Source organism: Neolamprologus brichardi, chromosome 7 (assembly GCF_056152115.1).
Source record: "Neolamprologus brichardi isolate AB-2024 chromosome 7, ASM5615211v1, whole genome shotgun sequence".
Lineage (NCBI taxonomy): Eukaryota > Metazoa > Chordata > Actinopteri > Cichliformes > Cichlidae > Neolamprologus > Neolamprologus brichardi.
Window position 1 is genome coordinate 45,865,363 of NC_142110.1, and position 17,758 is coordinate 45,883,120.

Sequence of the window (17,758 nt, forward strand, 5' to 3'; positions counted from 1 at the left end):
AAGAGTTTAACTCGGGACTCACCCACTTCATGTTGCCAGTGGTTATTTCACCTGTCATCATAATGTTGCTAAATGTCACTTTCTATGATCTCTGGTAACGTTGCTGCAAATTGCTTCCGGTGGACGAGATGCTGGACTGCTAGGATATCAGCTGACACAAGCACGGTTGGTTACCAAAGAGCACTTATAGACTTTAAAAGTGCATCAGAGAGACACATGGGCACCTGCTAATTATTTCAAGAAAGTAATATCCAAATAGAGTTCCCCCATAAAAACTGGAGCACAGTCCCTTTGGATGAGCTGTTAATACAATTAAGCAATCCACTTAGTGATTCAAATGAGCAACTACTGGCTACAGCTGCTGTGTCAGCATCCACCTGTCACTAAAAGCAGCTACAACTATAATAATGTATAACTAATCTTTAATATAAGTGGTGAGTTGTAGAATACATTCATGGATGGATGCTGTTCATTTAATTATGGAAGTCTATGGGGTCAGTGATTCTACAAGTTCTTCCGTCTTTACTATACAGATAGATTCCACATGCTTGTTGCTTGTTATGAAACTGTACTTTATGATCCACATCATTTTCAGAATTAACTTACTCGGTGACCTCTTATACCGCAATAAGAGACACAGAAATATTTTCTGATAGAATAAAGTCACTCACAACACCTTTATATAGATCAGAGACCCAAAATACTTCCCTCACTGTAACACAACCACCACACACCGTTACTACAGGGAGCAGAGATTCAGGAATTTTTTTTTCTATAACAGTTTCTTTCCTTTCTCAGCAGAAGTCTGACTTAATATATGCAGGGAAAATCATCTTCAGAATGAAATACATTTGACAAATAAACCTTACCCACCCAACAGTAGAAAGGGCTGTGAGGGCAGCAGACCTCACAAATGCGGGGCTACTAGGATTAATCGCAGTCTTTTCACGGGCAACCTGCAATGATTGACAGGTGAGTGCCTGAAGGGCAATCTTTAGTTGGTTGCCACAGGGATTTAGACTGGCCTTGTGACTCTTTCTTCCCATGGGTTACCTTAATGAAAATGCCCTCCCTGTTCCACTGGGCACTAAAGTGTTTTTCTCTTGACATTCTTGGCACTCTCATAACACAACTATGCAGCATTTTTACAGCAGTAAAAGCACTCAGCTATTTTCTGACAAGGTGAACATATGGGCAACCGGTCACAGCATGCCTTCATATCACTAATTAAGTAAAAGTGGGCTAAAAAAACACTAATCGCTTACATACTCTATGTGTAAAATGGGGTTGATGATGAAGCTTGATAAGTGCCGCATACCAGATATAAGAACTATACTGGATTTTATATAATAATGAAGCATTTTGAACATATTTTTAAATTAGCAATAACATCTTTCATGAACTGAAATGGATTGAATTTTGTGTCTCAGCTGTTTTAATTCATCTGCATTGGTTTTCTCCCCTCTCTGGATGAGAAAGTGTGAAGTAAAGATCTTTGTGTTTCCCATCTTTCTTCTTAGTAAGCCAATGGACTTAATCATGGCAGCAGGGCCCGTACCCTGCAGAGCATCAATGACTCGTTACCCGTGATAACACGGCAGGACCCCGACCGACTGAGGAGATGCCTGAATTAAAATCCTGCTTCCATGGAAATAGGCACAGTGCCTCCCGGTCCGGCGTAACCTCTGAACTGTTGTCTTTGTCTCAGGACTGTGACAAGTGCTCCGAAATGGAGACGAAGGGAATGGGCGAAGAAAAGAAACAATTCTTTTTGCTGTCGAGTTTAAGGCTGCCACATATTAAGTATAAAAAGAGGCCGCTGCTGCTTGTCTAGAGGTCCTTTAGATGTGGATGAAAGAGCCTCCTGAGGGTTTTCAAAGGGAAGGATCTGCATTGAGCTGATGAGAAGCTCTCAGTTCCCATCTTTACCTTTATTACTATAACTACGGATAGCACTCAGCCACTAAGCCGATATAACAGTGAAACAGTGCACAGAGCCTTTGTGCCAAATCACTCCGATTCTACTGTTCCTAGAATAGCCTCAACAGTTAGATTTTCCTTCTGCTCTTCATTAAGTACATATCAAATATTCATGGCTATGGAAACGTGTAACAATGACTTTAAGGGAGCCTGTTGAGTGTCTAATTTATTCAGACCATACAAGACATTCAGATGACTTAATCCCTGTGCTATTCCAGAAACCCAACTCGCTGTATTTCAGCTCTCAAAGGCCAAAGTTCCATTGGTAATGGTCACAGGGAGAGCCAAGATAAATGCCTGCTGCTTGTTTTCTTTGTGTGTGCAAAACTGTGTGTGTGTGTGTGTGTGTGTGTGCGTTTTTACTGTGCTTCAGTAAAAATAAGTTAAGTAAACATGAAAATGGCTCAGATTGAACTTCAAGTACCAAAACCTCTGAGATGTTTCATGTGTTTTTTATGAAAACTTGCTGCATCATCACAGAAGCAATCCAAGCTATTCAGCATAATGTTTAGTTTTCAGGGCAACAGCCCACGCAGAAAGCCAAGAAAAACTCAAAACCACTTAAAAAGAATCACAGGATGTCATTACTATGGTAAACCATCATGACAGCTTATAATGTAAATCATCTGAAAAAGTGGGAAGACAAAGACGAACCAGGAGATAGATAATAGCTCGCATCAAACAGTGCAGTTCTTTGTAATCTGAGATCAAAACTAATTAGGATTGACTTACTTTGATTCTGCAAAATGTGGGCTTCTTTCTTCTTTGAATGTGCAAGTATGTATGTGGTTGGGAGGACGCTGAACTACTTTGGTAACTAATCGTTTCAAACAGCTGAAACACTTTTGGCATTGTAGCTGATCTCGACAGAACGCCTTTTTGAAAGCTTAACTAAAACTATTCACCTTGAAATAACACAAACTATCAGTGCTTTCAGTTCTAATGACAGCTCAGAATCTTTTCTAAAGCAAAACAACAGAGCAATATGTTACTACCTGTGGAACAATGTTTTTAGCCACCAATCAACAGTAGCAATAGACAGGGTTATTACGGTTAAGTAAAAGTTAACCGGACAAAAAAAAAAACTATACACAGAAAATAACAAAAAACTTGCAAGAACAATATTATGCACTTAAAATAAAAATATACTACATTGACAAAGTTACTGTTTTATCTACACATTAACCCTTTAAAGCCGGTCAGAGCCAGCATGCTCTGTTTTGCATAGCTGTTTTTAAATCCTGGTAGAACTGCAACCAGGTAAGCTAGCACAATAATTTTTTTTGCATATGAAACCGGAGGAGTTGTACTTACATCTTATGCCATCAGCTTGTCCTAGGTCACAGTTTCCTTCCACATATAGCTTTGCAAAAATTGCATAAAAACCACTTGCAGCAATAAAAACACAATATTCCAGAAACAAGCCTTACCGATCCGATCAGCTGTTGTAACACTTCCTATGTTGGAATAGATCATCAGCACAAACTATCGTGCCTGCCTGAAACCGGAAGTGACATCATTGTCTCGGAAATGTAGTTGTTTTTTTTTTACCTTCAGGGCCTTATGAGCCTATACTGGTGTTTTTAAAAGTTATGTTTGACTTTATGACTTTCTGTATCGTTTCTGGAATGCTTAGACGTCACATTGCACTGCTGAAAATAGTTTATTTTGATGCATATGCTTCTTTTTTTTTTGCAAATTTGCATTATAATATTTATTTTCGTTTTTCCTGTAGTAAATACATATTGGTGTATTTCAAAAATAAAACTATGAAGACACTCAAAATAAATTTCCTGTGGTGGGAAACTATTTTGTGCAACTTTTTTGTACTTACAGTTTTGAGGCATAAGCCTCTTAAATTTCTGTAACTAGAAATATATTTTAAAAAAACAAAAACGATTTTCAATTTTTTTTGTAGTTTATTGCACTTTTTTTTCGCAATTTATGTAATTACTACCCATATGGAAAAGAAATAGTAAAAATTATATGATTTACTCATGAAAGTGGCCACTTTCTCATTACTTTCATATATTGTTTTAGTAAGTATCCAAAACATACAAGTTTCATTATATAATTTTTCAAGGGATCTTATATCTGTTTTCACTCTTGTATGCTTTTCATACAAGTTTCACACAAGACAGATACAAACTTTATAAGATTGATATATATATTTTTCATATGGGTATGCACTTAATGCATACATATTATTAAAATTTGGGCTATAATGGTTGCATTGATGTATATCAACTTGAAATGCTCCCAAAAATGGCACTACAGCATGTAAAAATATAATAAAAGCTCTGGCGGACTTGGTTCTATGGTAGGTCTTAAAGGGTTAAACATAGAGAAGCTGCTGGGTCATCGAAACCCATGTCACAAAGCTCCCGGCGAACAGTTTTTGTGCTGATGTTAATGTAGGAGGAGGTTTGGAGCTCTGCAATTATTGAGTCAGCAGAGTGTTGGCGAATTACGCATTATGTTCCGCAACACTTGGCAATCCCGCTTTGTAACTTTAAATGGTCTTCCATCTTGTGACTGTGGTTCCTAAATGCTTCCACTTCCACTAGCAGGTAAGACATTTCCAAACCTGACCTGTTGCAATGGTAGCATCCTATAACAGCAAAATCTTCAGTGACCTCTTTAAAGATTGACCCATTATTTTTTTAAAAGCAAGACTGCTTACCTAGTTACTTGATTTTACACACCTGTGGTAATGGGACTGAAAACACCCCAATCTGTAGACCAGATATTAGGCTGGTGAGCCAGGAATCACACCGGTAATTACATGGAACGGACGAACAGTCTTTTGGCAGCAAGTTCTCTGTATGCAGGCAAATTAATGTCCTTGCTGGTACACTGTCATGGGAACATGTCAGTGGAAGTTAAAACATATGACAATGCAGTACATGGACAGTCAGCAGATGTGCATGCCTTACTTGTACTTTTTTATGACAGAGAAGCCACACAGCACATGATTTAAAGAAAAAAAAAGTGCTGTGAGAGTATGGGGTTTTTATGGCTCCGCCACAGCTCTGCCATCCTGCCAGCCTCTTGCTCTCTGGGCAAAGGCCTGCAAAGGAACCACAGAGTGAGCTGACAGCTCATTGGAGGCCTGACAACAACTCGGTGGATCCAATCCCCGACAAACCTTAACAGCTCTTCTCCTTCTGCCTTCATCCTCTCTATATTTTTTTGTGTCTTGAGCGGGTGAAATATGACAGATCTTTCTCTCAACAGCGGCTGCTACATATTTCTCCAGATTCATATGTAACCACAGACTTAGCCCATCTGCTTTTTCCAAGGTTTTTTCTCTGGCGAGCTTATGTGAGAAGAGGCCTGACAAACACAGATGAAAAAGCAGCATTCGGTTTTGTCCTTTTTCCCTCCGAGGCAGCTGAGTTTGAGTTCAGAAGAAAAGAGTGGGGGAACTATCTAGTGAAATGGGACTGTTGTCTTTTTTAGCAGCCATGAGGTAAGAGGGACCAGTTAAAAGAGTTGGAAGTGTGCCTCTGTACACACACTGAAAAGTCAGGTAGATCATGGAAAGAAAAGTAAATAGAAAGCAATTACTGACTTTAGTCTGAATACAAGTGAAGGGAAATCTGTAAAGACTATAATGTTTTTAAAAGAGGTCAATTACTACAATAGCTAAACATCGTATGAGTGCTCTGTTTTCTCAATTGATGGCCGCCTTGGGTATCTACACTAAAACAACAGCGGCTCCTTTACTCCAGGCGAACAGAATCTCCTGTTTACTCTTCACTGTACATCTGGATTGCCACAGCAATTCAGAAGGATGTGGTATGATTGTAATCAAGCTAGGTCTTTGATCGCTACACTGAGCTAATCCAGGGCTTACAGTAACCTCAGACAGGCTGTAGAAATCACCATTACTATACAGCTGTTACAGGAAAACTATCAGACTAAAGCCTGGATTGTATGAGGAGAGTCTGCGGAGTGCTACTCCTAAACTTTCGTCCATTGAGCTTGTCAGCACTTTCAGCAGGGATAAATGCTGTGCAGTTCCACTCACTTAACTCAGCTTTTCCGGGTCATTCATAAGCTTTTACAGAGTTCAGTCCCTACAACTCACAACTAAAAAAAAAACCACCTCCCGACCAAACCATCAAACCACACTTTCATCCTGTATCTATGGTCCTGCAATCTCAACTGAGCCTTTTCAAATACAGTCCTAATAGGGTTCTACTGTCGGGCAGGGAGAAAGAATGGCAGGGAGGAGATACTGGCCAAGCTAAGGTAGCAAAGTCACACAACTGAATGTATTTTTTTTTTTATCCCTCGGCAGATAATTACAATTTTCTCTCCTCCAAATTGCAGTGACAGGCCGATGTTCAGGAAATACCCAAAGAACTTTAATAACCCGGGCAGTGGTGAAAAATGTCCTTATCTGTGCAGTGTGGCGTGTCAGATTTATTCAGTGTTATTTTATTTGAAACCTCTGAAATAGGAAAGTTTAAAACTGAGGCAAATTCTGTAATCAACACACAGTTTCTACCTGAATTATTTAGAGAATAGAAGAACAGAATCAGTGACTGGCACTACCAAAATTACAATATATGCTAAAAAATGCATGAGCTCACTATGCAGTACAATATTGTAGGTGATATTTTAACATTTTATATACTTAACAAAAAATAATGCCAAGAATAATGATGGCATATCTCCAAAAACCCATCCCAAAAGTCAGTGAAAATTACCTCTTTTTAAAGAAGTCAGTTGGGTGGATTTGAGGTGAGAGCATTTTGCCTGCATTTCCCTGAAAAGTACTTACCTGTTCAAACCAATTATCCTAACAACAAACGTGCACTGGCTTCATGGAACACCCTTTTGGACCTTACCTCAGCAGCTGGGATGCCTTCGGGTGGGCGACATTGAAGTAACACTTCCTGTTCAAGTGACACTTCTTTTCCAAGAGGTTCCTGGTCAAATGTCTTTCTCAAGTCTGAAAAAAAAAACACATAAAAGACATTGTGTATTAGTGCTAAATGAAAGCGTATCATACTAGAAGATCGACAGTATATCCTGAAATATGTTTAAGATTAAACACAAAGCCGACCAGTGTTAATGTCACAAACTATAAAAACAATTAAAAGAAAAGAAAGGTTAAGTTGTCAATAAGACCTGCCTCTGTGCAAAAGCAGTATATATAAAACAGACTATAGGTGAGTGTTATGTCTCCAAGCTCATCTTCAACACCCACACCCACACACACAGATTGCTTGAAATAGATGGATGGAAAATAGGGAGAAGGGGCTCACTTGCGCTCCATCAGAAAACCAACATTTTCTTGGCGTGAGAGCCCTTATGGATTAGTGCAGGGAAGGTATAGTGGAGCTGACAGGCTAGGATTACTGAAGGTGTCATGCTACACTGGAACCTGAAGCCCATTAGACATATATCATGCTGCACAGACTGAGACAGTAGCAGTGGGCATCAACTGACGAGAAGGGGCGTGGAGAGGAGAGGAGGTACAGTAGTACTGAGCAACGTTAGAGGCACTGAAGCATCATGTCTACAATCAATCCTTCAAACCCCAGTGATACCATTTTCACAAGCATTGCAAAATTCTCGTCATACGCACTTTTATTGACACATTCGGTTTGGGGGTGAATAACTTCATTCAGCAAAGCACGAAAACATATTTTATTCCAGACAACAATTCTACATAACTTTGTTCCCTTTCCTGAGGAGACAAATGTACAAAATGTGGCACCTATACTGTATGTGGATGGGGAAACGCGCACAGTCAAGAATGACTGAAGGGTAAAACAAACCAAAAGGCTCTATCACCAGCTGTCTCTTTCTTTGTGTGCGTCTGTGCGTGTGTGTGTGTGTGTGAGAGAGAGAGAGTGTGAGTGTTTGTGTGCATGCGTGCGTGCCATCACAGCAAACTGCAGCAAGAAGTACCACAAAGGTGGCCATGAGTAGTTCGTAGATATTTATACATCTGTCAGTCAATCGGAAATATGACAACTTACCAATGTCAAGAATGCAAGCTTTATAATCTAACAGATGTCACTGGTTATTCTACCAAAAATGCATTTTGAAATGTAATGTAATGTATCGTAATGTATGTTAATTTTTCATCAAAATAATGAAAAATGATGTCATCTACTGTATTTTATTTTACCAGGAAGTCTAACTGAGATGAGATGCTCAGAGGAGAGACTTGGACATGATTGCACCCATTAGAACTCTTTTCTCTAGAAAAACAACTACATGCCACATGTTACTTACTACATTTAATTAGTTTTACATTACGCTTAAAAAAAAACCCCCAAAAAAAACACCCCAGTTATAAAACTGTATTTTGCATTACACCAATTTCCTGTAGCTTTCGATGTTGGCAGCACTGAACTATACAAGCTATAGAATGAAGGCTGACCTGAAGATCCTATCTTTGATAAGCCAACATGGGCTGTTAATTAACATTAAAAAAAGTTCACCCATCCCTTGGTCTATTTTTTAAATGCTTAACCAACCAGAGTCGTGACAATGGGGACAGAGAAGCGGGGCAGAGACAGAAGAGGTTGCCTGTCCATCACACAGCTAACAAACAGACACAGAGACTTGCATGATGACATCCACCCTTATGGCCAATTTAGAAAGTCCAGCTAACCTAACCTGCATGTCATTGGACTGTTGAAGCCGAAGTACCTGGAGGAACCCTAAAAGCAGAGGGACCACATGGAAAGTCCACAGCAAGCAGATATATTAGTTTCTTCTTCAACCCACACCTAACTGTGTCCATGAAAACAAATCCTGCAGTGACCTTCATTCCGGGACCCGATCTTTTAAAAGGATACAGCTGTTCTTCTTCAGAGAACGCTGCAGTAATGTACAGCTACTGACATTGTGTACCAACATAAGGTACAGATTTATTATATTTTATAGTCCTAGAATAGCACATGGACTTTAGATGTGGGCATACTGTCTGAAGTGACACAGATCGTATGGCAGGATTTGCACTTGAAAAGTCAAAGCAAACTGCGTGTAAATCTCTAAAGACTCTCAAGACTCTTAGGCACAGTGTGTAACAGGATACACTTTCCTTATCTATCATAGTAAAGAAATGCTTTTCAGTGTCTGGGGAGATGGTGTATGAATGGATACAGAATGAAAAGAGCATTACCACCTATAATAAAACAAGAGATCTCCAAAGACTGATCACAACAGATTTTTTTTTTTTGTTTCTTCATTTGCTTTCATTTCATTCAATAGCTATTAGGTTTAGAGACATTATTTTAAAATAGACATGTTTCACTGTTTAGAATGAACTGGTCTGCATCCCCGAAGGGAAGAAGATTATGTTCCTATTACAGAATACATGATGATGCAGCACCTGGAAACACTAAAGAATACCTATAGTCATTTTACGGTTCATTTTTTTATTTGGAAAAATGATCCTTAAAATAACAAATTCATGAGGTATCCTTGTTCCAGTTCAACCCGAGAGTACCCGTGTCTTCAGGGGAATATGTTATAATTCAGCACATTTCAATGTATTGTAATGGCTGAAAGGGTGACTGCTGAATTGAAAGTAATTTCCGTAAAAGTCTGGTATGAAATTAAAAGAAAGAATGACTGCAGGGGTATATTCTTTGACAGAGGTTTTTCGAATTCAATCCAAGGACACACAAGCTGTTTGGTTTCCTTAAGATAAAGTGGGCAGGAGGAAAGGAAAGGAGATATTCTATAGCGATGGATGCTACCTTAACGATAAAATAATTAGAAGTCACGGTATGACAGGTACACACTGATAACTTTATGATTTATAAAATTTGCACTACAGTCAAATCTAACAAATTAAATTATCTGTCCAGGTACTCTGACTTCCCCCACAGTCCAAAAACATGCATGTGTCAGGTTAACTGGTAACAGTTGGCCATAGGTGTGAATGTGAGCATGAATGGTTTCTGTCTAAGCTCTGCATTAGACGGGCGACCTGTCCGAGGTGTTTTGGCACCCCCGGTCCCTGATCCTGAATAAAGTGAAAACATCCAAAAAAGAGAAAATATCTATTGAGCAACAGCTTCTGAAATGCCAGACTTGCTGATGCCAGGTGTCAGAGGAGAATGGCTAGACTGCTTCATGTTGATAGGAACGCAAAAGTAACTCAAATAACCGTTTGACATGTCAAACCTTGAAGCAGATGGGCTAAAGCAGCCACGCGAGGCGCCACTCCTATCAGCTAAGAATAGGAAACTGCGGCTAAAGCTCGCATGGGCTCAGAAGATTGGAAAAATGCTGCCTGGTCTGACAAGTCTCGATTTCTGCTGTGACATTCAGATGGTAGGGTCAGAATTTTGCATAAACAAAACTCAAATCATCTCCAGCTGGTTTCATGAATATGACAGTAAGTTCACTGTATTCAAAGAACTCCCATGGCCACGACATCTCATCTCACATCATGTACATGCAGGTGATGAATGGGCTACAAATGTGTCAATATGGACCAAAATCTCTCACGAATGTTTCCAGCACCTTGTTGAATCTGTGCCATGAAGAACTGAGGCAGTTCTGAATGCAAAAAAAGGTCCAACCTGCTATTAGCAAATTGTTCCTAATGAAGTGGCTGGTGGGTTCCTATTACATATTTTATTCTCTTTTTGTTTGGAACATAACCCAATTCTTTTTCTTCCTTTCATTTCATAGCTCTTCTTAGTTAAATTATGCATTTACTATTCAGAGCATAAATTCGCTTAACAGGCAACACTGTTACTATCAGTGGCAAAGGCCAGTGTTTGTGTGTTTATGTGGAATATTCACACTTTTAGTCCTCAGCCTTCTTATTCAACTAAAAATCAAACACCCGCTGCTTTTGTAGTTCACTAATCAAAATGTACCTGTGATGAAACAGTAAGTAACATACGAGCGATTATTTTGCAATATAGATTTTTATTGGATGTCGGTTTAAATTACACCTCCCCGCTGGAGTCTCTCCTTTCCTCACTTCTCGTAACCCTGAGCGGTACTGCGGCATAGAGGGTGTGGGAGCAGCTGAGTAGACATTCCTGCGGGAGACACACCATTCTCCCCTCAGCAAGCAAACACTTCCAGCCTCGCATGCCCACAGAAAGATACACATATGACAACCATTACCTTAAGTGGCTACTTGTCAGGCAAAATTACACCAGCACTGCGCGCTTCAGAAATTATTACTTTTCTTGCTTAGTAAATCATTAGCTACTGGTGCAATCCGATATCAGGAGGCCTACTCTGAGAGTTTTAATCCCGAGGAAAGTCACATGCAATGCTGCTTTGGTTTTACCTGCTCCAAAAGTCCACAAACAGACAAGAAAATCAATTTGCTCTTTCTGTGTATGATTCCCCTCCGCCAATCCTGAAAGCCATTTCTTCTGATTTGATTAATTTATTTAATTTGCTTCTGTGAAAATACTTTTATTACCCCTCGGTGGCAAGCAATAACTTCACCCCAAAAATAGAGGCCAATTAAAACGGTTCTGTGGAGGTCACACGAAGAGAAGGACACACAAGAAATGCACATGTTCTCTCTTCCTCTGACAGGCTCTCACAGTAATTTCAGCCAAACTTCCAGCAAGACTGAAAGCTCCTTCTTCAACACGGCAGCCTCTTAACTCATCTGCGCTAGATGTGACTCACCGTCTGATTAAACTGTATATGTTTAGATGATGGGAAAGGAGAGGAAAACAACCCCAGTTTCCATTAGCCTAACGGGATAGAGTCTGGCTCTGACAAGAAGCCTGCCTGGAGAGAAAGCCCAGTAGAGGAGCTAATCCATTCAGCAGAAGCTAATGGGAGGGGAAGAGGGGTCCATTGTGATTTGAGGGATAGGTTAGTGCTGGCAGGCTGCTCATCACGGGTGATTATAGGAGGTGGAGCAGCGGGAGTGGACTCAGTGGGAGACTGAGAGGCGTGATTCGGATTCACCAGGCTAGTATAATAGAAGCAGTAATAAGAAGAGATACTGGTGTTGGAAATGAAGGGGAATGCACTAAATTCAGAGACAAACTGTGCAGAATATGGAGCAAATAAAGAGCTAGTAATACAAAGAAGTGGAGATGATCGAATAAAAATAGGGAGAGACAGCTCCATCACTGCTAAGTTGCTTTTAATTGAGCGGTTCAGGTGAAATCCTGGATATTGACTTTGCGAGGTGCTTTCTGATGCACTGTATAGCAAAGATGAAATCATTCTGACAGTTCCCCACCAAACATCAACAGCTCAAGTCATATCCTTATCCAGTGTTGACAATATATTTGACATAAACTACAATACACTCTCCAAGTGTGTATTGCAGGGTTTTTTCCCCCCCAGTTTGCCACAAGTCTAAAGAGAAACAGTGAAGATGGAAAAGATGCGTCAGTCACGGTGCCTTGAAACTACTTGACAGGAGGTGGAAGTGCAATGATCTAGCCGATACTATAATAGGATTTCCTTCAGGTGGAATTTTGACAAAAACGTGTAAGTAGTTGTGTCACGTAATAGCTGTGTTGCAAAAATGTTGCCTTGATGTCACAGTCAGACTTAAGCAGCTCTTGCTTTCTGCATCATGTCTTCTGGGGTTTTATTACCCTTTTTTCTGATTTTCTTTGCCACATCCTTTGGGGAAAACTGTTAAAAAATGAGCCCAAACTTTAGATCCAGTACAGAATGTTTCTCATTATTTAGAAACAATTGCGTGGTGCTTTTTCAGCAGGACGACAAACCGAGAACAAAGGAGGACCATACACAAATGAAGTCATAAACATGCACCACAGCTCTCCTAGTGCACAGACGCCACTTCAGCTCTTTTTCTCCCCCTCTGTGCTTCTTCTTCAGGTCTGTGCTGCCCGCAAGGAAACCACTGTACTGGCTTTTTACCAACTCAAGTTCAAAGGGACGCTTGAATCTCATGTTAGCAAAAGCTCCTTTTCACTGCTACTATCTCCAGAATCTGTGAAGATACACAAGTCCGTCGCTGAGATGCGTTTTCTTGGCAACTGAGAGGTTTTGTTTGGAGAGAAATACAAAGATGAGAGAGACGATAAGTGAATAATGGCCTGAAGAGAGGGATGAAAGGAGGGGGAGTATACTCACAGGCGATGCGGACATGAGCTTTGCGGCTCTTGGTGGTCCCAGCGGAGCTCCAGGCCACACACTGACACCAGAAGTCCTCTGGCCCAAACAATTCCTCCACTTGCTGCCGAGTGATCTCTATGCTAGCCTCCCTCACGACCAAACCTGGGGAAAAGAGCATAAAGGATATTTTTTTTTAAATCATGGAGACGTGAAACAGTAAACAGAACAAAAAACAAAGAATTGACCGTGCAGGAAAATGACATTAATTTGAACACCAGAAAATATAAATAGATGGAAAGCTGAAATGGTTAAAATAATGTGACATCATACACACCAAACTCAAACAATACACATTTGTGTCAGTCTGTCCTGATTCTAGAGCCAGAGCACTGAGCTGCTTGGGTCTGGGCCTTGTGGGGGAGGATTCTCAGCGTCATGGCTAACACAATCCTGTTTGCTAACTCCTCTGATTACTGCTCATTTGGGTGCCAGGGCCCAAACAAACAAATCATCCCCAAAACAAATGCCTCTACCCACAGCTGCCCCTCTAGAGCAGATTATGCTGCTACCATAGCGTGTGCACATCTCTGCATGTCTGTAAATGCCTATTTGTTGGAGCATTTGAGTTATGTACATGCAACCTAGGAACAGTCTATGCGTGCATTATTGACACACCGACGTTTATTGAAGTACAGTGCTTATTTCATTTCTCAATCCATAATATTTTTTCTGACAGGATGGGACATTTAAGAGGACAATGATGCATTCAAAAAGGCTAGGTTAAAAAAAAAAAGCATTTGCAACAGACTGCGTTTTGCAGACATCATGAGAATCTCAACAAGTATCCGAACTAAAACGAGAGCACGCTTGTAACTAATAGAAGTAAAGTATTCCATATGTATGGAGATGGTCCCTATAACTGCATTTGGATGCTGCTGGGCACTGGAACATCTCGCATTTTGCATGGATCCACATTCAGCAGTCCTGCAACATTTGTGCAGATTTTTTAAAAAGAACTTTCACGCTGTGAATATCCCATGCCACCTCATCCCAACAGTGCTGCCCCATTAGGCTTAGATATGGGGTTTGTGTATCCTACTGGAAAGAAATTAAGCTGATGTCATTTTCCTGGAACTCTCATGCTCATGTACCTGGTCAGCAATGATGTGAAAGTGGGACTATCAAATCGCTGCCAGTTGTTCTTGAATCGCCTTTTTGTATGCATTCCCCGCACCATTACACCATCAGCAGCTGCCTGTGCCATCAACACCATGTTGTTTGTATACCAAATTCAGGCCCTGACATCAGTTCCAAAACACTGGCTGTCATTTGTTCCCCCCCTCCTCCCCCTCCTCCCAGTCATTAGTCATCGAGTTTTAGTGCCTTGCCCTGTAGAAAGGTTTGTTGTTAGCTGAGACGATGACAAACTGTTTGTTGAATTGGAAACAAATCTATTTTAACTCAGCACTTAAAGAGTGGTGCAAACTTTTTTTCTATTTTTTTCTGCAAAAATGTTCAAATCTTTGGGTCATTTTAATCCTATTGTTGAACATTGGGTTGTCTGCAACAACCCCCTATCATTGTCTGTTAATTCAAAAAGAATAGTTTGGCTGGTGTCTCTTGACAGGGCACAAATTAAAAGGGCTGTACAGAGTGCACGCTAATTTAAACAGTGGGCTGTGGTGGAATTAATGATTAATGCCTGTGTTGACAAAAGACTACAACTGTTAGTCTGTAAGGGAGGTTTTTTCTTCTTCAAAGTTAGAGATACTGTACTAAATGAATAAATTACCTATTTGCAACTTTAAGGGTAGGTATTGATAGGTACCCGTTTTGAACTTTGCACTTTTTGTTTTGCTACTGTACCATTCTCCAAGTCATAGCTGTCAAAATTATTTTACATCTTGGGTCGGACCAGTGAAGCTGCCCTTTCTTTCAATGTAAAGAAATGTAAACAACATCCCGAATGAATCTCTGAGGTATCTTATTATAAGATAAAGAAGAGCAATTTCAACAGTACGTCTCAGGTTTCATACAAGATGAAGAAATGCTGCTCAAGTAAATGAAAAATCTGTCAACACGACTCTTTGGACTTAAAGTGTGAGAATTAATGTACAAAATTACTAAATATTTTCTGGTATCTCATTGCTCAGAGTGTTTTGTAATAATAATATTTTTTTTTCCTTTTAAAGCAAAGACCCATATAAAAAAATAAATAAGTATTTCTATAGCAGATGGTGAAAAAAAATGTTCCTGTCATGTCACTGTTTATCTCTATTACTTTGGTGTAGTGCGAATGGCCATTGGGGGAGGTCTTATGAAAACACGGTTAAAAGTAAAAAATGTATGCCCTCCTTCACTTTTTCCACAGCCTTACTGGGCTGATTCTGGCCCATGGGCATTATGTTGGACACCCCTGCTCTAGATAATCAAGTTTGGAAATTTCCACAAAAAAAATAAAAATGAAATCACAAAGCAACAAAGCTTACAGTGTTTGGGCTAAGCCAATAAAGCAGAAAATATCATTATGTAGGTCTTACTGTATGTGTGCCTTACAGCAACCGCTGACAGTAGTACTGACTATTCTGTCAAACCATCATTGCTTTGTATTAGATGCAACTGTGTTGTGTTGACAGATCTCCAAAAATAGCTCTGTGACATCTAAATCCAACATCAGCCAGAGCTCTAAAATGTATATCTGAATGTACCTAACTTAGTCATTATGCTAAAAATATCTTTTAAACTAAGCTTACCTAAGAGACACCATGTGCTGTCAATGTGGCATCGCTATTATGTACAGTCTCAAAACTGTGTCATAGATCATTGACTCATTTGTGCCGCAATGTGCATTTAATCAGTGATCTAATCTCTGACTGACATCCAGCTCTTTGCAGCGTGAATCACTGCCAACTGATTCAGATGATAAGCTAATTTGCAACAATTTGTAAACTTAGTTTGTGATGTGAAAACCGGAGAAGAAAAGAAAGAAGTAATCTGAATCAAGGCTCCTGGCTCAAATCAAACGTTGCGCCGAAACAACTTGTCTCAGTGTTACTTTAGTTTTACATATGTGCAGTCATCTCTGCCACTCATGTTAATGTAACAGCAGACTTTCTATCACTAATTATTATGTGAGAGATTATTGCCTGATAACTGCCTGAGACAGCATCTCAGGAGTGAATACTAATCCTGCTCTGCTGGTATGCCTATTAAAAACCATTATCTCTGTGTAAATCCTGAACCTTTTTCCTTAGATTATTAGAGCACAGCTCTGATTGGTTTATATGGTAGCTGTGTGACATTCTGGTTAAATGGAAAATGCAAAGAAATTGGATGGTTAAAAAACGAACATGCCAATTTATTTCAGGTTCAGTGAATTCACACAGCCTCCTTGTTCTGGCACAGAGCAAGCATAGTGACATCCCACACACTAGCTTACCTCTCATGTAAAATTTACACAGTGTGCCAGCAGGCAGGGGTACAGCCATGTCTATTGTGTCCCCGTTTGCTTCGGCGTGTATGGCTTTCAACACATATGTGCGAGTGCCAAAGAGTGCGCCTCTGGTCGTCGCTACTTGATGCCAGTATGCTCGCCTGAGAGGATGTTTTGTTAGTTTGAGAATGTGATGATGGATGTGCTTTTGTGGGAGCATCACATCCAGTCTAGCAGAGGGAAAATCAATAGTGGAAACAGTAAGTAGATTCTCATAATTCTCAGTAGGTCTAAAACGTGCGCAAGAATCAGTCATTTGTTTTTTTTCTGTCAGCGCTGCAGACATAAAGGGCTCTACAGTGATCAATTATCCGCCTGATGTTGTTAGCATACTCTATACCATTAGAGAATCGAAAATGATGACGATGCCCGCAGTGGTTATCAGTCTCCTTTAAGAGTCATTCATGACTTCACGGGGATTACTAAACCTGGATTAAACTCTTCCTTTCCTGTGTTGCACTTCAAACACATCTGAAGAATCACCCTGATGGAAAAATCAGAGCTCTGAAACGAGCCCGCTGACCTCATCCAATGACTTCATATGTGCTCAGCTAGAATTTCTAAGTGTGCTTTATATCAATACAATGATAACAAAATAAAACCGGCCATTCAATTTACAATCAAGGTGTGTAAACTGTGTCAGGGCCAGTGAGGCAGGGCTACTATCTTCTTAAGCCATTAATAACTGGCTAAATTAGGGGCTTCATTTTGAGTGGATTCATTATTTATGTGGTTTTTAACATGAGCTAGCCATGCAGCCTATTGTTAGCACCAGGGAACATTATTGATCAAACCAGTCAAGCAAAATGGTATTGGTCACTGAAGGAGAGATGGAGGAGGTGGGAGGCATATATTCCTGTGAGATGAAGAGTGCATCTGTTAGATCTTTTAACGTATATCTCAGAGAAAGTGACAAGCTGTCTCCGGTGTACGTTACATTACCTGCACCTACTTATAATTAATTTGCTACTCATTTGCACAGATCAATGCACTCTCCACTCACAGAGACTATGAAGTGCATTTAAAAATGCTACAATGTTTTGGGCCACGTTAAGCACCTACAAAATCTTCAAAAAGGTTTTGCATTCAATACCCAGTTATTTTGCTCGGGTGTTGTATCTGTCCAGGCTTACTTGCATGTCCTTTCTAGTTCTTTTTACACCCAACAAACAAAATTAAGTCCCATAGAAGCAGTAAAGGAGCACTTACTTTGTCACAGGA

At 40.0% G+C, this 17,758-nt stretch overlaps 1 protein-coding gene across 4 annotated transcripts in view; it reads right to left on the reverse strand.

Moving 5' to 3' along the window:
- The window catches only part of unc5cb (unc-5 netrin receptor Cb), a 128,860-nt gene that overhangs the window by 41,346 nt on the left and 69,756 nt on the right, over window positions 1-17,758 (reverse strand). For all 4 annotated transcript variants that reach the window (XM_087843704.1, XM_087843703.1, XM_087843702.1 and 1 more), the window contains exons 3-4: window positions 13,063-13,206; window positions 6,840-6,943 (exon numbers count right to left, since the gene is read on the reverse strand). In XM_087843704.1, the coding sequence (XP_087699830.1) occupies window positions 6,840-6,943; window positions 13,063-13,206 (248 nt within the window). The remainder of the gene's footprint in view (window positions 1-6,839; window positions 6,944-13,062; window positions 13,207-17,758) is intronic.